This window comes from Saccopteryx leptura, chromosome 3 (genome assembly GCF_036850995.1).
Source record: "Saccopteryx leptura isolate mSacLep1 chromosome 3, mSacLep1_pri_phased_curated, whole genome shotgun sequence".
Classification (NCBI taxonomy): Eukaryota; Metazoa; Chordata; class Mammalia; order Chiroptera; family Emballonuridae; genus Saccopteryx; species Saccopteryx leptura.
The window spans coordinates 53,327,495-53,351,313 of NC_089505.1; the positions used below are offsets into that span (position 1 = coordinate 53,327,495).

At 53.1% G+C, this 23,819-nt stretch overlaps 3 protein-coding genes across 14 annotated transcripts in view; 2 read left to right on the plus strand and 1 right to left on the minus strand.

The window, feature by feature from the left end:
* The first annotated feature begins 5,982 nt into the window (after nt 1-5,982).
* MICAL1 (microtubule associated monooxygenase, calponin and LIM domain containing 1) lies at nt 5,983-18,482 on the plus strand. Of its 6 annotated transcripts, none has more exons than XM_066373492.1 (25): nt 5,983-6,203; nt 7,675-7,985; nt 8,087-8,294; nt 8,613-8,717; nt 9,446-9,550; nt 9,661-9,816; nt 11,005-11,105; nt 11,834-12,091; nt 12,320-12,435; nt 12,632-12,758; nt 12,922-13,003; nt 13,606-13,753; nt 14,216-14,406; nt 14,587-14,678; nt 14,816-14,857; nt 15,076-15,159; nt 15,262-15,418; nt 15,722-15,795; nt 16,055-16,328; nt 16,445-16,548; nt 17,001-17,114; nt 17,227-17,320; nt 17,502-17,601; nt 17,703-17,776; nt 18,151-18,482. In XM_066373492.1, the coding sequence occupies exons 2-25, from the start codon at nt 7,728-7,730 to the stop codon at nt 18,297-18,299; spliced, it is 3,213 nt and encodes a 1,070-aa protein (XP_066229589.1). In that variant the 5' UTR covers nt 5,983-6,203; nt 7,675-7,727; the 3' UTR covers nt 18,300-18,482. The 6 variants fall into 6 exon arrangements, with proteins under 6 accessions (XP_066229589.1, XP_066229588.1, XP_066229592.1 ...); XM_066373491.1 differs by having other exon boundaries at nt 7,678-7,985; XM_066373495.1 differs by having other exon boundaries at nt 6,085-6,203; nt 7,646-7,985.
* A 61-nt stretch (nt 18,483-18,543) lies between these two features.
* On the minus strand, nt 18,544-21,739 carry SMPD2 (sphingomyelin phosphodiesterase 2). The gene is made up of 10 exons (XM_066373497.1): nt 21,270-21,739; nt 20,977-21,073; nt 20,796-20,872; nt 20,351-20,444; nt 20,135-20,224; nt 19,845-19,927; nt 19,585-19,717; nt 19,385-19,489; nt 19,045-19,198; nt 18,544-18,947 (listed from the first exon to the last, which is right to left on the minus strand). The coding sequence occupies exons 1-10, from the start codon at nt 21,317-21,319 to the stop codon at nt 18,559-18,561; spliced, it is 1,272 nt and encodes a 423-aa protein (XP_066229594.1). The 5' UTR covers nt 21,320-21,739; the 3' UTR covers nt 18,544-18,558.
* Nucleotides 21,740-21,868: 129 nt separating this feature from the next.
* Nucleotides 21,869-23,819, plus strand: part of PPIL6 (peptidylprolyl isomerase like 6) — a 38,674-nt gene continuing 36,723 nt past the window's right edge. For 5 of the 7 annotated variants that reach the window (XM_066373499.1, XM_066373501.1, XM_066373500.1 and 2 more), the window contains exon 1: nt 21,869-22,013. In XM_066373499.1, coding sequence (XP_066229596.1) covers nt 21,906-22,013 — 108 coding nt within the window. In that variant the 5' untranslated portion in view covers nt 21,869-21,905. The remainder of the gene's footprint in view (nt 22,014-23,819) is intronic. The other 2 variants (XM_066373506.1, XM_066373505.1) reach the window with 2 other exon arrangements.

Below are 23,819 nucleotides of genomic sequence, written 5' to 3' on the forward strand. Positions count from 1 at the left end.
AAACCCTGAGGTCGCCAGCTTGAGCGCAGGCTTATCTGGTTTGAGCAAAAGCCCACCAACTTGAACCCAAGGTCGCTCGCTCCAGCAAGGAGTTACTCAGTCTGCTGAAGGCCCGCTGTCAAAGCACATATGAGAAAGCAATCAATGAACAACTAAAGTGTTTCAACGCACAATGAAAAACTAATGATTGATGCTTCTCATCTCTCTCCGTTCCTGTCTGTCCCTGTCTATCCCTCTCTCTGACTCACTCTCTGTCTCTGTAAAAAATTTTTTAAAAAATTAAAAAAATAATCTCCCTCTTGTAAACAGCAGGTATTAAATAAGGAATGACCTCTTATAGAAGCTGGAATGTCACTGTGATAGGAATTAAGAAACACATTAACTGGACTATATATATTCCAGTATGACCATTTTCACTTTTAAAACACATTAGGAGCCTGACCAGGTGGCACAGTGGATAAAGCGTTGGCCTGGAACTCAGGTTCAAAGTCCCGAGGTTACCAGCTTGAGCCTGGCTCATCTGGCTTGAGCGTGGGCTCACCAGCTTGAGCATGGGGTCGCTGGCTTGAGTGTGGGGTCATAGACATGACCCCATGGTTGCTGGCTTGAGCCCAAAGGTGTCTGGCTTGAGCAAGGGGTCACTCGCTCTGCTGTAACCCCCCACCCCGATCAAGGTACACAGGAGAAAGCAATCAATGAACAACTAAGGTGCCACAACGAAGACTTGATGCTTCTCATCTCTCTCCCTGTCTGTTCCTATCTCTCTAGCTAAAATATATATATGTATAAAAATAAGGCTTATACTAGGAGAGCTTTTAAACTAAAGCTCATTCAATCACATTTTTAATACAAAATGTAGGAACTTGAATACATTTAGGTAACACAGGAGATCTTAACTTTTTTTTTAAAAGATTTTATTTATTGAATTTAGAGAGAGAAAGGGGGAGAGGAGGAGGAACAGGCATCATCAACTCACTGTGGTTGCTTCTCATATGTGTCTTGACCGTACAAGCCCAAGGTTTTAAATCAGTGACCTCAGCATTCCACGTTGGCAGTATCCACTGTGCCACCACAGGTCAGGTGCCTTTCTTTCCCAAGTGAAAAGTACTACCAGATGCAATGTAACAAGTAGGAGGAGAAAAAATTGAGCAGCAGTTAGGTCAGAGAACTTCCTTCATCTTAGAGCATAGATTATTTATTTTGAATTTTTAATATCCATAATATTATATTCTTTTAAATATGGATTTGAAGGTTTAAAAAATTGGCTCTTTTTTTTACAGTTTATATACTCTTGTCCTTATATAATCTTAGCATTTGATGAACATAAGCATTCTCATGACAAATACAGAAAAGTATTTAAATAGTTTTATTTTTTCTATCATTTATTATTATTTTTGTGACACAGACAGAGAGGGACAGATAGGGATAGACAAGAAGGGAGAGATGAGAAGCATCAATTCTTTGTTGTGGCATCTTAGTTGTTCATTGATTGCTTTGTCATATGTGCCTTGACCAGGGGGCTACAGCAGAGTGACCCCTTGCTCAAGCCAGCAACCTTGGGCATAAGCTGGTGAGCCTTGCTCAAACCAGATGAGCCCGCGCTCAAGCTGGCGACATTGGGGTTTTGAACCTGGGTCCTCTGCGTCCCAGTCCGATGCTCTATCGGCTGTGCCTCCACCTGGTCAGGCAATACAGAAAAGTATTTAAACTGATCCTGAACCTATTTGTATTTTTCATCTTTGCAGCCTGTCAGGGTTAAGGCCCTTATGTTATCTTAGAATCTATGCAATTATGCTTTGACTTATGGAGAAGGCACTTGAATAAAAAGCAGCATAAGAGGTATAAGTTGACCCTGGCTCAATAGCTCAGTTTGTTAGAGCATTATCCCAAAGCCACAGGGGTTGCCGGTATGATCCCCGGTCAGGGCACGTACAGGAACAGATGAATGTTTCTGCCTCTTTCTCCTTTCCTCTCTCACTAAAATCAATAAATAAAAACTTAAGTTAAAAAAAGGATAAGGTTGCAGGAAGAGGGAAAGGATGAGGTACTCAAATTTGTTGTGATTCATTCATCTTAGCCAAGAAAGAAAGCTGGGAGTCACTCTTGATGGGACTCTCCTCATCCCCCCACACTCAGTCCATCACCAAATTACATCATTTTCACTTTAAACTCCATTTTGAATCCATTCACTTCTCCCATCCCCACTGCTGCACTATGTCCTCTTGCCTGGACTTCTGCCCTGCCAATACCTGATGGATCCTTTCTTTAGCAGGCGTCGCCAAACTACCACTGGTCCGCAGGCCACATGCAGACCCCTGAGGCCATTTATCCGGCCCCCCACCACACTTCCACACTTCCAGAAGGGGCACCTCTTTCATTGGTCAGTGAGAGGAGCACTGTATGTGGTGGCCCTCCAGCGGTCTGAGGGACAGTGAACTGGCCCCCTGTGTAAAAAGTTTGGGGGCCCCTGCTTTAGAGGAAGTGATAATTTGGACTCACCATTGTGCCCTTAGCATCAAGCTAATAATTGGATATTGTGTTATGGCTAATATGACTATGTCTCTGCTCTGTTTAAAATTCTGCAGTTTCAAGCCCTGGCCGGTTTGCTCAGTGGTAGAGCGTCGGCCTGGCGTGCAGGAGTCCCGGGTTCGATTTCCGGCCAGGGCATACAGGAGAGGCGCCCATCTGCTTCTCCACCCCTTCCCCTCTCCTTCCTCTCTGTCTCTCTCTTCCCCTCCTGCAGCCAAGGCTCCATTGGAGCAGGGATGGCCCGGGCGCTTGCTGGGGATGGCTCTGTGGCCTCTGCCCCAGGTGCTGGAATGGATCTGGATGCAGCAGAACGGCGCCCCAGAGGGGCAGAACGTTGTCCCCTGGTAGGCATGCTGGGTGATCCCAGTCGGGAGCATGCGGGAGTCTGACTGCCTCCCTGTTTCCAGCTTCAGAAAAATGCAAAAAAAAAAAAAAAAAATCTGCAGTTTCCCATTGCACTTAATAAAATCCCCAATTCAGCTTCCTCTTGGGCCCCTTTTCTGTTCTAACTTCAGACACCCTGACTTCCTTACTATTCTCTCCTCCTACCCCCCCCCCCACACACACACAATTTCCTGCCTTAAGGCTTTGAGGAGAATTTTCTGTTTTGAAAGATTTCTGCCTATACTCTCTGACTCATGTTAGTTTATCTGTCAGAATTCAATGTTAAGTGTCACTTCCTCAGGGAGGCCCTCCCTGACCCTCTACTCTCAGTCAAACTACCCTGTCATATCTGTGAATAGCACTGTACACATTTGGCTCAGTTCACAATTATTTTTATATCAGGAGCTCCACATACCACCTGCAGTGGTAAGGCCTAATTTCTGGCTTCAGGCCTCAGGAAACAAGAGGTCGGGAAGTGAAGGATGGCATTGAAGGAAGAGAGAACATGGTGTGAGTTAGAAGAAATGGATCTTTTCTTAATTGCTCAGGTTTTTAACCTAGGCCATTGCCAGCAATATAGTTGCAAAAACATTAGAATGTGATTCTTTTAAAACTACTTTTCATGTGTCAGTCACTTATTTGATGTAATGTGAACTGGCTGATGTAATTAAGAAGAGAAATACTTGTAGATAAATTTATTTTTTTATTTTTTTTTTTTTTTTACAGAGACAGAGAGAGAGTCAGAGTGAGGGATAGACAAGGACAGACAGGAACGGAGAGATGAGAAGCATCAATCATTAGTTTTCCGTTGCGCATTGCGACACCTTAGTTGTTCATTGATTGCTTTCTCATATGTGCCTTGACCGCAGGCCTTCCGCAGACCGAGTAACCCCTTGCTGGAGCCAGCGACCTTGGGTTCAAGCTGGTGGGATCCCGCTCAAACCAGATGAGCCCATGCTCAAGCCAGCGACCTCAGGGTCTTGAACCTGGGTCCTCAGCATCCCAGTCCGACGCTCCATCCACTCCACCACCGCCTGGTCAGGCGATAAATTTATTCTTTTAGTTTTAATAGAGGTATTTTATTTTCTTTGAAGAAACTCTTTAAATAGAACTTGCTTTGGGTCTTCTAGTCCGTAGTCACCAACATTGAATAATAGGATTTTAAAATCAAAATGGGCTGAGAAAATTGAGTAATTATACAGGTTCCATTTAGAGATGATGAGACTGAAGCATCATGGTTGGTGAGTTTTTCAAGGTCACACTATGCTAGTGTGAAGCAAAGCTGAAATCTGACCAGACCTCTGGATTACAGGCCAACACATTCCTCATTACTTTATGCTCCTGTGTGTTTATGTGTATCTTTAATATAAAGTGAAACTCCAAGTCATCAGTGTTTTGGTGCTGATGAAGTAATTATTGTTCTGTGATCTTCTTTAAAGCCAAATTTTGCCATTTGTCATTCAGAGAGCCACACAACAACAACACCATTTGGCTGCAACAGCAAGTCATTAAGTCAAGGGCCAGACAGACACTGCTGGGCCTTTGCAAATATGCTGCTTACCATCTGCTAAGGAAAGGGAAATAGGGTGATTCTAAGAGCCTGGTAACCCATTTATAGTGGACTTTAGACTGCTGCTTATAATATGTATCAATATTTAAACATGGGTGTGTCTGATACTTGGCAAATTTATTTCAAGCCAGATGAGAGTAACACTCAAGACTAAGGATAGGCCCAGCTGGGAGGCTGCCCTACTTTCAGGAGCAGTGCCCTGGCCGAATTCCCTGCCTCTTCTGGCAGAGCAGGGGTTTCCCCTTGTTTCCTTTCCTGCTGGCTTCTCAGCTCAAGCTGGAGCAGTGAGTATTCAAGTCTTACTGGGTTTCAGAGGTTTTCCAGATGAAATGCAAAGTAAGAATAAAAAGAAAGGCAAAGCCATTGTGTACCCAGCTCTGATCCCTGGGTCTCAAGAACAACCCTCCCTTTACTCCTGTTTTCTCCTGGTTTGTTGGTTTTTCTAGTGTAACAGTGTCACTTGCTCTAAACAAGAAACAGCTTCTTATAAAGCTAGCCTTTCATCTGTCACGTTGCATCAACACTGGTGTGGTGGAGTGCAGATAGACCGGGCCTCATACCAGCTCTGCAACTTGCAGTGTCACAAGTTGCAGATCACAGAACCTCTGCGATCCTCAGTTTCCTCTTCAGTAAAAATGGGATTATTGTGATGATTGAGATTAGGGGAACGCTCATAATATACGCTCAATAAATGAAAAGTGATATTTTGCTAATATTAACTATAGTAGTTGAATGACCTTGGATGAGTGCCTTTACATTCAGTGCCGTTTCCTTATCCGGAATATGAGCAAGTTGATACCAAAGGTCTCTCAAGCCCTTTTCAGCACTGACAGTTCTGTGGGTCCTCACTCCAAGGCATTCGTGAATATTGGGCATCTAGTCTGACTCCCACACACCCCTCCCATTTGCCACTTTCTCTGTAGTGATCTAACGCCACCATCACCTCCAACAACTTCAAGACCCTCTTTGCCCTTTCCTTTCTCATGCCACAGTGCAAGCTGCAGATTGTGGAGTTCCCAGGGCTTAATCCGTGCCCATTACCCTCAGGCCGGGGTAGGGGCACATTTGTTGCAGGAGAGGAGGACCGAGGGCTTGAATCCAACGTGGGGATCCCGGGGCGCGGTTCTACTGGTAAGAGAGGCGAAGACAGCGCAGACCTGCCGGCGCCACCTAAACAGCCTCCAGCTTTGGCAAACTTCTTGCCCAGTCCGAGCGCCCTCTCCGCCCAGAGCTTGGGAACAGCCCGCGGAGTTAGTACTGCGCAGGGGTAGTTAGCATCGCCCTCCCGGGAAGGGCTAGATTTCGCGGAGTCAGGCACCGGCATGGAGCCCGAGGCCGCGGGTGCGCTACCGTGCACCGCGCGCCCCAGTCCTCGGGTTCCTAGGTGCTGTCAGGCCGGGCTCGGCTCTCTGGACCCCAAGCGGAACCCGGCATCGAAGGGGCCACGCCTTCGGGCACCACCCAGCAGGCCTGGGCGGGTCCCCAGCTGTCTCAAACCCCGGAGCTAGGGGTAATGAGATGCTAATCAAGCGCGAATAAAGCCTCCGCCGGCCGCGCGCCCCGCGCGGAATCCCACACTTTGGTCTCCCCGGTAGGGTGGGTCCCGCGCACCGCCCGGCAGCCGGCACTTTCGTGCCTCCGCCACCCATTCCTCCTCCTCCGCCCCCGCCCTTCCACCAGCTCTGCAGGAAGCGGCCCCTCCCGGCTCCGGAGCCGCCGGGTAAGTTTTTCAGCTGAGCCGCTGTGCGTTCCCTGCCCGCGGAGGCTGGGGGTGTGAGGTGGGTGTGGACTTCTGAGAAATGCGACCCCGGACACTCAGACACTCGTCCTAGCCGGTCCCGCCCCCCACCAGGGGGTCTTCCTTCGCCCCTGCCCCGCTCAGCCCTTCTCAGGCTTTATGGTCCCGCGTGTGAGTACCCCCCTCCCCATCCCCGCCGCCAGGGGTCCGGCTCTTCTCCATCCTCCCAGACCGTCCCACCCTCTCTGTCCAGTCGCTGAGGTTATTTTCCTTTCCACTCCCCCACCCCTAGAGACCTTTGCCTTGCCTGACGTTCCGTCGTTCCTAGTCCTGGTGACTTGCAGCACACAACTTTAGTCTCCTCCTGCCTCGGCCTGGCCGCTGGCCTGTGGCTGGGACCGTTGCGGAGGACGAGGGGATCGGTTATCTGTCCCAGGGACCCGCGCCCATCGATGCCAGCCAGGCACCTTTCCTAACTACCCCGGCGGCAACGCCATCCTCCGTACCCTCTGATTCCTCTAGGTAGCCCCGCGTGAGGAAGTCCCCTCTGCCATCCCTCAATTTGCGTAGGGACCCGAGCGAGGGAGAGGGGGACAAAGGGAGGCCTTGTTTGGGAAAATTCCTGGGAATGCACGCTGGGGATGGATGGGGCGGGTCTTGGATGGTGGTGGGAGGAAAGTGGGAGGAGCGAACCCGGCAGCTGTCGCCCCCCGACCTACCTAGAGGCCCACTAGAGAAGGCAAGTCTCACAGGGGAAGTGTTTTTGACCACAGTGAGGCAGAAATAGACGAAGTGCTCCCTCACCCAGTCAGAGCGTGCAACATCCTCCGGCTGTTTGTTGAGGTAGTTAGGGTGTTGGGAAGTGGAACCTTCGCAGTTGCAGACATCTCTCCCCTGCCTCAGGAGGAAATCACGTGCTAAGGCAGAAAACTTTGCCCCTGGTGTAAAACACACCCCACATCCGCGTGGCACTGAGGCCATCAAGGGGCACTTGGCACAGGGAGGCACGGTTGAGATGGGCAGTAGGTGTGCCCAGCAGCTGGGGTTGCAGTATTTGGTCTGTCCCTTTCCGCACCACAAGGAAAACTCTCCTCCTAGCTGACCTGCCCTTTCCCTGTCTGAGAAATTACCCACGCCCTGCTTTCTGTCCCGTGGGCCCCAGAGATGGAGCAGGGCTTGGAGATCCGTGGACAGGAAGACTGACCTGGTGGCTCCCTTGCTTTCGCGTGCCCTCTGTGCCCAGGACTGCTGATTTTTTATTTCTGAATTTCACAGATTTCACTTGGAAGGGATAGCAGCTGTTTCTGGAGCAGACTAGCATGGGCTGGGAGCGGAGCAGAGCCAGTCAAGGGTGGAGGGAGAGCTCCCTGGGGACACTAGCCTGCTTTCTTCTCCCCTTCCTTTTCCCTTCCTCCTTTCTCCAGCCTCCTCCCCATCTCTCCCTCCTCCCCAGCAGCCACGTGCCTCTGCCCAGCTGCTCTGCTCCTGGAGAGATCCAGGGCCTCCATGGCCTCGCCCACCTCCACCAACCCAGCACATACTCACTTTGAGAGCTTCCTGCAGGCCCAGCTGTGTCAGAATGTGCTGAGCAGTTTCCAGGGGCTGTGCCAGGCCCTGGGGCTGGAGCCTGGTGGGGGGCTGCCCCAGTACCACAAGATCAAGGCCCAGCTCAACTATTGGAGTGCCAAGTCATTGTGGGCCAAGCTCGACAAGCGAGCAGGGCAGCCTGTCTACCAGCAGGGCCGGGCCTGCACCAACACGAAGGTGAACACATGGTGTCTGGAATGGGGCTTGGAGAGCGGAGGGAGTCAGAGGAGGGAGATGGGAACTGCCTTGTGTGTTCACACTGCCTTGTGTGTTCACAGTGTCTGGTGGTGGGTGCTGGACCTTGTGGTCTGCGGGCTGCTGTGGAGCTGGCACTGCTGGGGGCTCGTGTGGTGCTGGTGGAGAAACGCACCAAGTTCTCGCGCCACAATGTGCTCCACCTCTGGCCTTTCACCATCCATGACCTTCGAGCACTGGGTGCCAAGAAGTTCTATGGGCGCTTCTGCACAGGCGCCCTGGACCACATCAGTGCGTACCTCCCGGTGGTCTGGAGGGGCTGTGAGCCTGGGTCTAGAGACAGGCCAGTGTGTGTGGGTGGGTGTGAGGGTGTGTGTGTGTTTGTGTGTGGCCGGTGGGGGTGGGGGTGATGCTGGTGGGCCAGCCAAGAGGCAGACTGGACAAGATTCAATTAACCTAGGTGATCTTTAGGACTCAGGTCCTTTATCTGTAAAATGGCCAGTTGAACAGAGTGATCTCTAAGACTTCCACTCTAAGAGGTGCACAACACTGGTACTTGGAGAGGCCCTCGGTCCTAGGTCCCTGTTCCTCATGTTTTCTCCCTTTCAGGCATCCGGCAGCTTCAGCTGCTTTTGTTGAAAGTGGTATTACTGCTTGGGGTGGAAGTTCACTGGGGTGTCACTTTCACTGGCCTCCAGCCCCCTTCCCAAAAGGGTAAGTGCTTCCCTGCTCCTGAGAACCACCACCTGCCAAGGACATCTTGGCCTGTGGAAGAAAAGGGGTGGGCTTGGGAATCAGCTGAGTCTCCCTTTATAATAGTGTGGCCTTGTGCAAACCACTCTGAGCCTCATTTAAAAAAATTATTTTATTTTAGTGAGAGAAGGGAAGGCAGAGGCAGACTCCTGCATGTGCCCCCACCGGGATCCACCTGGCAAGCCCACTAGGGGGCAATGCTCTGCCCATCTGGGGCCATTGCTCCATTGCTCAGCAACAGAGCCATTTTTTTTAGCACCTGAGGCAGAGGCCACGGAGCCATCCTCAGCACCCGAGGCCAACATTGCTCGAACCAATCAAGCCATGGCTTCTGGAGGGGGAGAGAGCGAGAGAAGGGGGAGGGGTGGAGAAGCAGATGGGCGCTTCTCCTGTGTGCCCTGGGCAGGAATCAAACCTGGGACTTCCACATGCCAGGCTGACGCTCTACCACGGAGCCAACTGGCCAGGTCTCTGAGCCTCATTTTGAGCATCTATAAAATGGGAGTAATATTCTCTTCCTTCCTTACTTTCCACAGAAAGTTGTGAAAGTATGGTTTGATAGACAATGTGTTACTGCTTTCTAAACTGTAAAGCCATTTAATACATTGTTTATTTCACTGGCTTGTCCTGAGACTGCAGAAGCCCCTGCAGACTTCCACACCTTGTGCCTCTCAAACCCTTTGCCCCAGGGAGTGGCTGGCGTGCCCAGCTCCAGCCCAATCCCCCTGTCCAACTGGCCAACTATGAATTTGATGTCATCATCTCTGCTGCTGGAGGTAAATTTGTCCCTGCAGGTGAGTGATTCCTTTCCTAGAAGAAATCAGCATCATGAGCCTCTCTCCTGTGCCTTTCTAGGCATTATAGCCTTCCTCCTCCTGCACTGCCCACCTGCCCCTACCTCTAGGCTTTACAGTACGAGAAATGCGTGGCAAACTAGCTATTGGCATCACGGCCAACTTTGTGAATGGGCGCACCGCGGAAGAGACACAGGTGCCTGAGATCAGTGGTGTGGCCCGGATCTACAACCAGAGCTTCTTCCAGAACCTGCTCAAAGCTACAGGTCTGAGCCCCTCTCTGTCATGGCGGTTCCCCTTCCCCTGCTTGTCTGGGGGCTGGCTTCTGCCGCTCCTGCCTACCCAGACCTGTCCTCTGTCCAGGGAATCTTGGCAGCAAAGGGCCTGTGCCCCCAGGGATTCAGCCAGCACAGCCCCATTTTGCCATCCAGCATGCCAGATCTTGGAACTCTCTCCCAAAATGTGTGTGATTTTGCTTTGCACTTTTTTTTTATATATGCTTTAATATATAAATCAGGGGTTTTCAACCTTTTTACACTTGGGGACTGATGAAAATAGGAGAATTATTCTGGGGATTGCCATGGCAGAACTCACCCTGTGAACAAGCAAATTAGAATAAGTTCATTGGGTCTATCATCATCATCATACAATATAGGGGTAGTTAATTCTTTCGGGAACCAGCACAAAATTTCTGGTGGACCGATGGTTGAAAACCACTGAAAATAATAAAAAATCAAAATGAAATCGGTACTTCAAGAAGATGCCCTCTGCTTTTTTTTTTTTTTTTTTACTTAATAAAAAAAATCTTTTCTGAAGCTGGAAACGGGGAGGCAGTCACACAGACTCCTGCATACACCCGACCGGGATCCACCCGGCATGCCCACCAGGGGGCGATGCTCTGTTGCAATCAGAGCCATTCTAGCGCCTGAGGCAGAGGCCACAGAGCCATCCTCAGCGCCCGGGCCAACTTTGCTCCAATAGAGCCTTAGCTGCGGGAGGGGAAGAGAGAGACTGAGAGGAAGGAGAGGGGGAGGGGTGGAGAAGCAGATGGGCACCTCTCCTGTGTACCCTGGCCAGGAATCAAACCCAGGACTCCCGCACGCCAGGCCGACACTCTACCACTGAGCCAACTGGCCAGGGCCCCTCTGCTTATTTTGGCTTCACACTGCTCCTCCCCTTGGGGTGTGCACACCCTAGTTCAGGAAGCCAAGTTGTCATCCATAAGCAGGTGACCATGTGGTGCAGGTGTCCCAGCTGCTGCCCCACCCAAGCGCCTCTCTCTGCTCCCCATCCTCAGGCCTCCTGGCCTGAGACAGATGGTCTGTTGTGCCATCAGAACTCGTGGCCTCCTGTGTGTGAGGCACCCACTGTAGTCTGAGAGGTCAGGCATGGTTGCAGTGTTTGGGTAGGTGACACATCATGAGGAGATACATACCCTGCCCTCTGTCCCCCAGGCATTGACCTGGAAAACATCGTCTACTACAAGGATGACACACACTACTTTGTGATGACAGCCAAGAAGCAGTGCCTGCTGCGTCTGGGGGTCCTACGTCAGGTGAGGCCAGACCCTGCAGGCGGGGAGCTGGCGGTGGGCCCTGAGCCGTGGAGGCCAGGCTTGGGCATGGTCTGCCCCGCCCTCCACCCCTGGTGTGCCGAGGGCCTGTCCTGCCTCTGCCCTGACCTTCCTCCCCCTCAACCAGCTCTCCTCCCCTGGGATTTATGTGGTAACCTAAATCATATTCTGGGCTAAACCCCTTATACCTGCCACAGGACTATAAATGTAAGCCCCGCAAGGGCAGGAGTTTTGTCTCTGTCTCTTGCTTGCTGATTATTCCCAGTGCCTAAAACGGTGCCTGGTGTGTAGTAAGCACCCAACAAGTATTTGCTGAGTGAACTAGTTGAACACCTACTGTGTTGAGAGCTTTGTATGCATTCTCACCTAATTCTCATGAGTACCTTGAGAAGTTAGGTGTGTTATTTTTAAATGATGGAAAAACTGAGGCTCTGAGAAGTTTAGTGGCTTGTCCAAAGTAAGTTTATGATAACAATAATGGTTCTGGGTCTTGGGGCAGAATGGGGCCTGGGATTCCCAGTAGCAGAGTAAGTGCTGAAGAAGGGGCTTGAGACTGGGAGGCAGGATGTTCAAAGTCTAGGCTGAGCTAAGCCTTCAACTGTTGTGTAGTCTGGGGAAGCCCGTTCTTGGGGTCTTAGTATGTGTACCTTCTACACTCAAGGGGACAGGACTGTCCAGTTGATACTGATTGTGACCCGTTGGCTGCGTAGGACTGGCCAGAGACTGACCGGTTGCTGGACAGTGCCAACGTGGTGCCTGAGGCTCTGCAGCGCTTTGCCCGGGCAGCTGCTGACTTCGCCACCCATGGCAAGCTCGGGAAGCTGGAGTTTGCCCAAGACGCTCGTGGGCGGCCTGATGTCTCTGCTTTTGACTTCACAAGCATGATGCGGGCAGATAGCTCTGCTCGTGTGCAGGAGAAGCATGGCTCCCACCTGCTGGTGGGGCTGGTCGGGGACTGCCTGGTGGAGGTGAGCGGGGAGAGGGAGGCACTTCCTGGTGCTTGGAGAAACAGGGCTCCTTTTAAGGAGGCACAGGGGTTCTGTGGTTGGAAAGGAAAGGAGAAAAGGGTTTGCCTGTTGTGGGGAGGAGCTGAGGGCTGCTTGATGTGGTGAGGGGCCTCCTCTCCTATGACCTTGGGGACATCTGGGCTTGGACACTCCTGTTGGACTCGGCTTCTTCCTATCCTGACTCTACAGCCCTTCTGGCCCCTGGGCACTGGAGTGGCCCGGGGCTTCCTGGCAGCCTTTGATGCCGCCTGGATGGTGAAGCGATGGGCAGAGGGCGCTGGGCCCCTAGAAGTGTTGGCAGAACGGTGAGGCCCGAGTGAGGGAGTGGGCGGGAAAGCTAGCTATAGGACAAGGGGCAGGGAGAGGGTGGCGTGCTGGATGAATAGATGTGGGCATAAACAAAAGAGAACAAAAGAAAGGCCTGGTCGTGATGGAGGGGTGGTACTGATGGATGCACTCTGATTCATGTCCCTGTCCCCCACCCTCACCCCTTCCTCCCAGTGAAAGCCTGTACCAGCTCTTGTCACAGACATCCCCGGAAAACATGCACCGCAACGTGGCCCAGTATGGACTGGACCCAGCCACCCGCTACCCCAACCTGAACCTCCGAGCTGTGTCGCCCAGTCAGGTCAGACCCCCTGGGACCCCCACCAGACCCTCCAGATCAGGCCTTTCCTCCAGTCCCGCCCAGCAACTGCCCCCTGGGTTAGCCCTGCCCCTGGAGGCCCCTCCCCCAGGGGCTGACGGGGGTGTGGTCAGCCTGCCTTAAGACCTGAAAGGGGCTGCCCCAGGTTCAAGACCTGTATGATGTGATGGCCAAGGAGACCCTGCCGAGGAAGAACGACAGGACTGATTCAGGAAAGCCTGCCACCGGTAAGCAGGCCTTCCTCCAGGGCCATGTCCATGTCCAAAATGTTTACCAACCAGTGAGGTGCAAGCATCGACTTACAGAGCTTACAGAACAGCTGCCGCCTCAAGCTGGGAGCAGGGTGCTGGAGTACCAGTGGGTGGTGGGCAAGTCTGGGTCTTCCTGGAGAGGGGAGGGGCAGTGAAGCATTCAGCAGCAGCAGTGTTTGCCAGTTTGTGGGAATGTTTCAGTATTTTAGCAACCGCTACAGCCACAGCTGCTGAGTGGCAGCCCTACACTAACTGTTCTTCCCGCCCTCTTCCAGTCTTGCAGACTCCAAACCCATCTTTCCTCTCAGCCTCTGGGCCTCCCTTGCCCTTCAGTTCATAGCCTGCTGCTGTCCATGTGGCTAGCGATTTCACTGCTTAACTTATTCATTCCCTCATGTTAGTTCAGAAAGGGATCTTTTTTAGATGAGAGAATTGGGGTGGAGGTACTGTTGACAGTGTGAGGTTGCTTCCCAGCAGGCATGGCACCTTGCCTCCACCTCCCGTACCGACCCCACACCCAGCAACAGTGCTCTTTGTGAGCCAGTGCGCCTGGGGCACAGCACAGCTTCCTCTCCCAGGGTCAGTGGGCACACAGGAGGAACTGCTACGCTGGTGCCAGGAGCAGACGGCTGGGTACCCTGGTGTCCATGTCACCAACCTTTCTTCCTCTTGGGCTGATGGGCTGGCTCTGTGTGCCCTGGTGAACCGGCTGCGCCCTGGTCTACTGTGAGTTGAAAATTAGGCTGAGGGTACTCTGACAGACCATACCTGTCTTTCATGCCTCTGCCCTCCACTTCCGGCAGTACAGAATGGTGGGCAGATCACTGTGCAGGAGTTAGCACACCCAGTTGAGTCCCAGTGCCACCATTTGCCCAAGTCACTTCACCTCCCTATGGATAGTACTCCTGCCTGACTGCCTGTCCACCTGCTTGAGACTCTTGTAAGATTCAAATGCATTCAGTAGGGACAGCTCTGTGAGTGGTAGAGATCTCAAGGCCAGGCTGTCATTGGGTGGTGGTGGTGGTGGTGATGGAGCACAGAAAATAGCACTTCATGCCCTCTCCCTTTGCACTCCCAGCCCCCAGCCCGCCCCACTCTCTCTCCCACACTGCTTTCTGCCCACCCTCTTCCCCTTTGATAGGCTCAGCTTCTGGTTTCCCATTGGCTTCTCTTCCTGATACTCTGCAGGGAACCCTCAGAGCTACAGGGGATGGGGGCTCTGGAAGCAACTGGCTGGGCCCTGAAGATGGCAGAGCACGAGCTGGGCATCACCCCTGTGCTGTCCGCACAGGCAGTAGTGGCAGGAAGCAATCCACTGGGCCTCATCGCCTACCTCAGCCACTTTCACAGTGCCTTCAAGAGCATGCCCCAAAACCCAGGTGACCTGGAGGGTGGACTGCGGTGGGGTGAGATTGTGTGTGTGTGTGTGGGGGGGGTTGGAGAGAATGAGGAGAGGGGGCCCTGAGGGATGGCCTGGCAGGTGTCCCTTTGGACTAGAATGTAGCTGTCTGTTCCGGGGCACAGTACTGGCCTCTCATGCACCCTGGCTCTCCTTGCAGGCCCTGTCAGCAGCCGGGCCTCTCTAGGGACCTCCAGTGCTGTACTATTCCTTGGCAAACTGCAGAGGACCCTGCAACGGACCCGGGCTCAGGTAGAGTCTGGACAGGGTTGGGGCTGGGCAGTGGGTTCCCAGTAGGGGTTTCTAGGGTGAGGGGAAGGACATTTAGAATGGGGGAAGGGGAGGAGTGAGGGCTCAGAGCCCCATGCTGAGTATAGGACTTGTTACAGGAAAATGGGGAAGATACAGGTGGCAAGAAGCCACGCCTGGAGGTAAGTACATGCAAGGGCTGCACATTTCTGTGCCCCGTGTTCTGGTCCCTTCCCCCTATGTCGTTTCCCACCCAAGATCCAGTCCTTTAACCACCACCCCACCCCCCCGTTTCCCTTCATAGCCTCACACCCCTTCACTTCCAGCCCTTGCTATTCATCTGGTCCTCCCCAGCTGATCCTGCCTCTCTGCCTCCTACCCTGAGCACTTACCTCCTTAGGCAGAGGCGGAGACTCCACGTACTGAGGAGCCACCTGTCCCAGAGTCCAGTGTCCCCCTGACACCCCCATCGCAGCACCAGGAGGTGAGAATGGGGCCCTGCCTGCAGGCAGGTGTGAGGTCAGGAAAGGGGTCTTAGGGGTGAGGAACTTTCCAACTTGACCCTGTGGCATGGGGATTAACGCAGGCCGGTGGCGAGGACCTCTGTGCACTTTGTGGGGAACGCCTATATATCCTGGAACGCGTGTGTGCTGACGGCCATTTCTACCACCGGAGTTGCTTCTGCTGCCATATCTGTGAGGCCACTTTGTGGCCAGGTGGATACGGACAGCACCCAGGAGATGGTGAGTGGGCCTAGGAGGTCTCAAGAGGGACTTTCGTTGGGCACGGCCCTGCCTGGCGGCAAGGAGTGTGAAGGTGGAGGAACTGGAGTGCTGCTCAAGAGGTGGAAACAGGTTCAAAATGGCACTTTCGTCCCCTGAGCTCATAGCTCTGTCTCCTCCAAAGCCCAAAATGTGGGGTTCAAAGGAACTAGGAGGCTAACAGAAACTCACCTGCAAACCCATAGTCCTGTTGCCCCCACCTTCCCTGAAAAACTGAGTCTCTGGGCGATGTGCTGCCTATACCTGTCTGTCCACCCTTCCCAGGACATTTCTATTGCCTCCAGCACCTGCCCCAGCCAGGCCACAAAGAGGATGATGACAGAGGCTCTGAGAGTCAGGTAAAAGCTGTGTGTGTTGGAAGAGGGAATGAGGAAGGGGTCTCTCTAAGTCCAGCAGACTTTGCCAGGGGTAATTGCATGTTCTCCACGAAGGTGGGGATTTGTCTCATTTCACTTACTGCTGTAGCCCAAGTATCTAAAACACTGTCTGACACTGCACAGTAAATGAATGAATTCCAGGGCCCACAGTTGTCTAAATGAACAGCCTCAGCCCCACACTGGGCAGGTCACTGACCAGACCACATGTTGGCTTTTCTAGGACCTCCCTACACCAGGTGAGAATAACATGCCATCTGGCCCAACTCCCACGACCCCCCAGGAGGGGGCCAGTCCTGTCCCAAGCCCTAGCCAGCCCAACCGTCGGCTCATCCGCCTCTCCAGCCCAGAACGCCAGCGGCTGTCATCCCTTAATCTGACCCCTGACCCGGAAATGGAACCTCCGCCCAAGCCCCCCCGCAGCTGCTCTGCCTTGGCCCACCAGGCCCTGGAGGGCAGCTTTGTGGGATGGGGAGTGCCAATCCAGAGCCCCCAAGGTAAGTGCTCTGCCCAGACAATCTGACCCAGGGTGGGGATGGGATTCCTGAAGGGGAATGCTGGGGAATGGCAAGGGAGGTTGGGATCCTCAAGCATTGTCTACTCCTCTGTTCAGTTCTTATGGCCATAGAGAAAGAGGAAGAAAGGAATCCCTCCTCCAGTGAAGAGGAGGAAGAGGAAGAAGAGGAAGGTGTGGGTTTGAACCCAGATATGGAACAGGTGAGTAGAAGAAACCTGGCCACTTTTCCTGCCCAAGCCAGCATGCCTCTACCAAATACACCCCACCGCGCACCACAGGAGAAACCTATAGCTTGCTTCCTCCCTGCGCTCTGCTCCTACAAGGTCTTCTCACTGAGTCCAACTCGTTCACCTCTAAGCCTCCATCTTTTCTACCAGAACATACCCCATTTCCAGGTTAGGTTTTTTTGAGAAAGGATGGGGGTGGGGAGAACAGGAAGCATCACCTTGCTTCTTGTATATATGTACCTTGACCGGGCAAGCCCAGAGTCTTGAACTGGCAACCTCAGCATTCCAGGTTGATGCTTTTATCCACTGCACCATCACAGGTCAGGCCATGCTAGGTTCTTTTTGGCCCCTTCCAAACAAAGCTTTCCCAGTTCTACACATGAAGAGGCCAGGCCCTGCCCCTGACTGATCTGACCCTGCCATAGGCTCTGCTGATCTTTGCCAAGAACTCAGGCACCATGAACAAGTATCCAACATGGCGGCGGACTCTGCTGCGCCATGCTAAGGAGGAGGAGATGAAGAGATTTTGCAAGGCCCAGGTGAGATCTAGGGGTTCCCACAAGTTCTGATGGGCTCAGAGTTGTGAGGCTGGGGATGAGAGGTCCTCTAGTGTTGTTCTTGAACAATCCAGACTCCTCTTGTTCCCCTCAGGCCATCCAGCGGCGACTAAATGAGATCGAGGCTGCTCTGAGGGAGCTGGAGGCCGAGGGGGTGAAGCTGGAGCAGTTCTTAAGGAGCCAGAGCAGTGAGTGAAGGCAGGGAGGGACAAGCTGGGACACCCTTCCGCCTCTGAGCACTGTGTTCAGCCCCCAGCGATCCTTCAAAACACTAGACTCTGGCCCACAGCAGACTCCATTCCTCATGCTCAGGACTCTGGAACCCTGGTGTGGAGGCCTCCTGACCACCCCACCACCTTCTTCCATTAGGTTCCCCAGAACAGCAAAAGGCACTATGGTTAGAGCAGCTGCTACATCTCGTTCAGAAGAAAAACAGCCTAGTGACTGAAGAGGCTGAGCTTATGATCACGTAAGGGACACAGGGAAGTGGCAGTGGCTGGTGCGCCAGGCCCCAGCCAGATCCATGGGCACCATGAACAGCAGTGTTCCTTCTTTCCCTGCCCTTCACAGGGTACAGGAACTGAGCCTGGAGGAGAAGCAGTTGCAGCTGGACCAGGAACTACGAGGCTACATGAACCGGGACGGTATGCACGCCGTGGGGAGAGGCAGACATCACCGGGCTCGGGTTTACAAAAGCCTCGTGCTCTCAGATACTGACCAAGCAACACGGTCCTCTGGTCAGAGTACCTTTGAGGCAGCTCGGGAGGAAGCCAGAAGAAGGGGCTCCAAGTCCCTACTCTGCCTTCAGTTCATTCAGAGCTGCACATTTAGGCTTTTATGTAGGATTTCCTTTTAAAATGGTGCTGCTGTGAAACAATGCTAGAAAACTACTGGTATTAACAACCCCAATTTTACAGACTAGAAAACAAAGTTGACGTAGAAATCACACAGGCTGGGATTAGGTTGAGCCTCTCCCGCTTCCCTGCCCAGTTCTCTAAGATTCGTCTCCTCCCTGCAGAAACCCTGAAGACAGCTGCAGATCGACAGGCTGAGGACCGGATCCTAAGAAAGCTGGTGGATGTGGTGGACCAGCGAGATGCCCTCATCCGCTTCCAGGAGGAGCGCAGGCTCAGTGAGCTGGCATCAGGGCCAGGGGCCCATGGCTAGAAGAGGGTGGTTGTCTTCTTCCCTACTTACCCCAGGACAGTGCCACCCTGCTGCCTGGGAGAGGCCCTCACTGTTTACAATAAAAATGTTTCTGTCACAAACAGGGTTTAGGCTGCCTGCAAGATGAGACGTGGGGACTGCATAGGGAGAGCAAGGGAAGTATAGGAGCCAGAAGGTCTACAGTGTAACAATCATTGTGCCCACTGGCCCAATCACTGCCTCTACAAGAAAAAAGGCAGAGCCACAAAAGTGTCAAGCTTTATTGGTCCTCAGCCCTGTCTTCCTCTTGTTGCCCCAGGAACAAGGCTGGCTGGGACTCTGAGCCCGGGTCCTGGGCTTCCCTTGACCTTCCCAGCACATGCTGCAGCTCAGACCGGGCCCTACATAAGCCCTTGGCCTCCTGTGTGTGGAAGAGGTAGAGTGCACCTGCCCCCAGCATCAGTCCTACACTGGGAGTCCAGAGTAGTATGGCAACTTCTCTGACCCCTCCTCCAGCCACCAGGGCACACAGCACTGCCAAGAGAAGCAGCCCTAGCCCAGTCACGTAGCCAGCGAAGGCGGCCCACCAATGAGCTTGAGCCACAGCCAGATCCAGCTCTGTCCAGGCCTCCCTTAGCACACAGATCAATGGTGACCTCTCTGCTGGTCCTGGAATAAGGCAGAGCAGTGGGGCAGGAGAAAGGGTCAGAGTTGAAGGGCTGCCTTCCGGTGGGGAGGGACCAAGGGAAGGGTAGGGGTGACTCACTGTGGGTAAAGCTGGGGTCGTGCTCAGGTGGACTGTGTCTCACACAAAGAGTAGCCATCAGGGCCTCATGATCAGAGAGTGGGGAGCCACTGTGAGGGTCGTGGCCTGTAGTAGTTTTGAGAGTCTTGCAGCAGATGTAGAACCCAGAAACTGCCTGGGAAAAGTAAAGGCCAGAGAGGAACTTATATTGAGGGCTTTTTCCAAGAGAACCAGCTCCTGACCATCTCATTCTCCAGTTACCAGTGAACTAAGGTTAGACCAGCTAGACAAAGATCAGTACAGATTGGTGAGCGATGAGGAGATACAGTGGGTGAAGGCACTTTGTGGGGAGAGGCCTGACCTTATAAAGCACATAGTCGATGCGGATGCCATAGGGAAATGGCTCCAGCTCCTGCTGGTTGACGTAGCAGTTCTCAGGTACCATTGTACAGCCTTCTTCAGAGCCCTAGGTGAACAGTTGGTTTGTGCTAGGACAGGATGTGGGGGAAGAAGGGAAAAAAGCTGAAAGTCCAGGGGGGAAATAATCAGGCAGGTCCTCACCTTGAAGTCCCGGGTCTCCAGGTAGGCATCATGCAGCCCTGTCCACTCCTTCAGCAGGCGGAAGCCCAGGTCCTTCGGGTGCATGTTGAGGTCCCCACACAATAGGACCACATCGGCCTTCTTGGATGTATGGCTGGGGGAACCAGGTGAGTGAGGCAAAAATTCTTCCCTAGCCAGCTCTGCCCTGTAAGTGGGGCCTCGGCCACCCCTCAGCCCCTGGACCCCATCCCACCTCCCTCGTTAAGCCCAGGCTCACACACTGGATGAAATGGGCCAGTTCCCAGGCTTGGGCCACACGATGTGCTAGGTAGATATCCTTCTGTCGATTGTACTCTGCATGGAGCTAAGATAGATGAGATTACAGCAGATGAGACTGACGGTCCAAGGGCAGGTCTAACTTAAGCTTGTGTCTGTCACTTGTCATGGTGCTTGGTAAAAAACAGGTGAACCTTGCCTAGTAAACTTAACCCCTGGGCAGCCCAGCTCAAGGAGTCCCCCATCTCGCCCTGCCAGACCTGTCCCAGCCCTCAGCACTGCCAGCTTCACTCACGTGAGTCACGTAGACATTGAGCACCAGTCCACTTAAATGGAGTACCAGCAGCCCCACAGCCTTCCCACAGAACCAGTCACCATGATGGATCTGCAGGCAGGAGGGGCAGAGCTCAGGGCACCGCTACCTTTTTTCTGCCTATCCCCTGCAGCTAGGAAGGCTGCCTCCACGGTAGAGGGTAGAGGGCAGAGGTCAGAGGTCAGAGGGCAGGCATACCATGTAGGGGTAGCCATTGAGAGTGTAGACATGCTGAGTGAATTCCTGGATTGGGTGTTTGGAGAAGACACAGAGGCCACTGCCAATAATGCCACTGAAAGACAAGTCCTGATTAATAGCCCGAAAAGCAGTGAGAGAAAGACTCAGTCCTCTTCCCTTCCCTCCTCTCCCAGCATTTATCCCTGACTTTGTTCTCTGCTGCTGGGACCAGCCCCAGAAAAAAGCTCACAGCAACAGCCTTTGTGGGATGATAAGGTGACCCGATGACAAGACTGGGATGAGCTGAAGAGCAAGGATCTTCCTGGTTCCACCCTTCCTTGCTTCCACCCCCAGAAGAGAGAATGCCAGAGGAGAGGGAGAAGAATGCAGGCAAACTAGGGTAGGGCTGGCAGGGCCAAGAGCCTCCTGGCCTGGGAACAGGTGTCCAGGCCAGTAGGCTCCTCACCTCCTGAAGTAGTGTGCAGCTGGATAGGTGGGCATCAGCCTCTGCCTCAGGTACTGGAAGTCCTGCTCACTCCACACCTGGGGTAGGAGTGACGACATCTGCCTGGCTCTTACCCCCAGAAGGAAGTCTCCCCCCGTTCCCCCTCCTCCCCGCCAGGGATCCACCGGTTCCTACAGCCCACCTCCTCCAGTAGCGCTAGGTCGAAGCTCTCCCTGTTCAGAAAGTCCCCCAGGCGCTTCATGCGGTCTGCGAGGTGCTTGCTCAGGTAAGGAATGCCCCTGAGGACGGAAGGGCCAGAGTGGTGACCGCTGGGGCTGTTCAGCCCTCCGGACACCACTGCAGCTGGGGCCAGGGGCGGGTTTGGGGTTCTCCCAGCACCCCGAGATTGTCGAGCGGCGTACAGCCGTGGCCCGGACGTGAGGATGGCCGCTCTCCTTCGGCGTGGGGGCGCGCCCGGACCGCGGGAGCACTCACCAGCAGTTGAGGTTAAAGACCCTCAGTCGCAAGGAGAAGTTGGGCTTCATGGCGGGGACGCTCCGGGGACTCGGGACAGCTCGGCTTCCGCAGCGACCGCCGCGGTCGGGGCTGGGGCGGGGGGCGGCACCTCCTCCCGGGGCGGTGCGCACAGGTGGCCGCCCCGCCCCCGCGTTCGCCGGAAGGTCGCAGTTCCGACCCCCTAGTGGCTCAAGCCCAGGGCCCGGGCCCGCGACTCGGGACAGACTCCCGCGTTTCTCGGGCAACCGACCGGCTGCCCAAACTGGCTGCCCACCAAGCCGGAAAGGCGATCTGCGGAGAAACCTGGGAGATGACCGCCGGCGAGGGCCGAGCGCGAGAGAGCCCGCACGGGCGGCGAGCCGGGCTGTGGGAAAGGGGCGCGGGGCTCCGGCTTCCTTCCTCGAAGCTCCTCCCTAGACGCGGCGACGGGCGCGCCCTCCGCCTCCCCCCGGCCGGCTCGCCAGCAACAGGCGGAAAGGCCGGGCCCCGCCCCCTCGCCCCGCCTCTCGCCCCAGCTCCTCCCCGCCCTCCTCCCTGCGCTCGGCGGGGACCGAGCGGCGCGGTTGCCCTGGCGACACGCAGTGTTTGTGCTCCCAGTAGCGGTGGAGCGCCGCCATGGCTGGCCGCTGTGGCTCCCAGTCGCCGCCCCGCCAGCTGCTGCAGGTGAAGGTGGTGGGACTCTTCAAAAGCTCTAGCCTTCAGATTGCGAAGAGCACAGCTGAGGTAAGGGAGAAAGCGCCAGTGCGGCGGGCCTTCCCACTTCCCCCTGTGGCGCCTCCTGGTGGCGGGGGCCGACGTTCCGGGAGGGGGATGTCCTAAGGCGGGTCAGTCTGGTTGGATCTGAGCTTGGAGAGGAAAAATACCCGTTCTGGGGACGGCATCCACTTCGAGAAGGGCTACGTATAAAGGACCTTCCGAGCGAAGTTAGCGTTCAGAACCTTGCTGGGAATAAAGGTAATTCCTCTTCTCTAAGTATCCACACATTTTAGTCCACATTTTTAACTGAAATTACAGATTTTAAAAATTCTTGAGCATGACCAGGTGGCGCAGTGGATGGAGCGCGAACTGGGAAGCAGAGGACCCAGGGTTAAAACCTCGATGTCGCCGCCTTAAGCCGGGGCTCACCAGCTTGAGCGCGGCATCTCTGGCTTGAGAGTGGGATCATGGAAATGACCCCATGGTCTCTGGCTTGAACCCAAGGTCGCTGACTTGAGCAAGGGGTCTGGCCCAGGGGTCAATGCACACATGAGAAAGCAATCAATGAACAACTAAGGTGCTGCAACAAATAATTGATGCTTTTCATCTCTCTTCCTTTCTGTCCCTCTCTTTGTCACACACACAGAAAAATCTTGAAAAAAATGTTTAGGAAAAAGTGTTACTATATAATTAGCTGACTTTTTACATCCCACTCCAAATGATTTTTTAAAAAATGTTTCTTTAGCTTTGGCCGGATAACTCGGTTTGTTAGAGCATTGACCCATTGACCCGATGAGCAAAGGTTGTGAGTTCGATCCCCGGTGCAGGGCACATACAGGAACAGATCGACGTCTGTGTCTCTGTCTCTCTCCCCCTTCCTCTCTCTCTAAACCCCACTAGCCTCTAAGACAATACCTTACTGGTGTTTATATCTCCCAGATTACCCAGCTGGATACTTGACACAAAGTGTTCCCAAATAGATACTTGACACAAAGTGTTCCCAAATAGAAGAAATCTTAAATTCCTACTTTGCCTACTCCAAGTCCACAGAGTTAAAGAAGAGTTTGTAATTATATCAAATCAGGAAATAGTAACTAATTTGTGAAATAAATTCAGTTTACATCAAATGAAGAGAATATGTGATCAGAAGTCTATGGAAATAATATCTGGATCATCAAAAGAAGAAATTCAGGATTGTTTTAGCTGGGCTGATGGGATCAACATAGGTTTTGGCCTATGTTGTTTTTCATGTATTCGAGGCATTTTTTCCCCTTTGTTTTTCTTAGCTCCTTTTCTGATGGCACGTGTTTTCTGTGCCCGGTCCACACTGTTGGTAAGTTGTTGGCATAGTTTTTGTGTAAAGTCCAGATATTAAATTATTAGACCTTCGGGCTGTAGGTTCTCAGTGGCCACTGATCAACTCTGTCCTTGTGGCACAAAAGCAGCCACAGACAATAATTAGATGAGTAGCAGTTTTCCAACAAAACTGGATTATGCACACTGAAATTTGACTTGCATATACTGTCACACGACATAAAATATGATTCTTTTGATTTTTTTCAATTGTTTAAAACTCTAAATAGTATTCTTAGCTCTCATCTTAAAAAAACAGGCGTGGGCCAGATTTTGCCTGCTGGCCAGAGTTCACCAGTCTCTGTTGTAGAGCTCACTAAGTCAAGATAATGATGTCTTTATTATATCAGTAGTGATAATTTTCCCTTTCATAAGTTTTTGTCTGCTGTAGCTCTATTGGAATATGAAAACATCAATGAAAATTCAGTTCTCTCTTAATAAAGGATCCTTGAAAATATGCCCAACATGATCATTTGTGAG

What these genes read in the sequence shown, in the direction of transcription:
- MICAL1 (XM_066373492.1), top strand. Translation starts at nt 7,728, where the DNA reads ATGGCCTCGCCCACCTCCACCAACCCAGCACATACTCACTTTGAGAGC. An exon ending in AGGCGCCCTGGACCACATCA is followed by an intron (nt 8,295 to 8,612) that starts GTGCGTACCTCC and finishes TCTCCCTTTCAG; the next exon opens with GCATCCGGCAGCTTCAGCTG. An exon ending in CCAGCCCCCTTCCCAAAAGG is followed by an intron (nt 8,718 to 9,445) that starts GTAAGTGCTTCC and finishes CCTTTGCCCCAG; the next exon opens with GGAGTGGCTGGCGTGCCCAG.
- SMPD2 (XM_066373497.1), bottom strand. Translation starts at nt 21,319, where the DNA reads ATGAAGCCCAACTTCTCCTTGCGACTGAGGGTCTTTAACCTCAACTGC. An exon ending in GTCTTTAACCTCAACTGCTG is followed by an intron (nt 21,074 to 21,269) that starts GTGAGTGCTCCC and finishes TTCCGTCCTCAG; the next exon opens with GGGCATTCCTTACCTGAGCA. An exon ending in TCAATGTCTACGTGACTCAC is followed by an intron (nt 19,928 to 20,134) that starts GTGAGTGAAGCT and finishes CATCTATCTTAG; the next exon opens with CTCCATGCAGAGTACAATCG.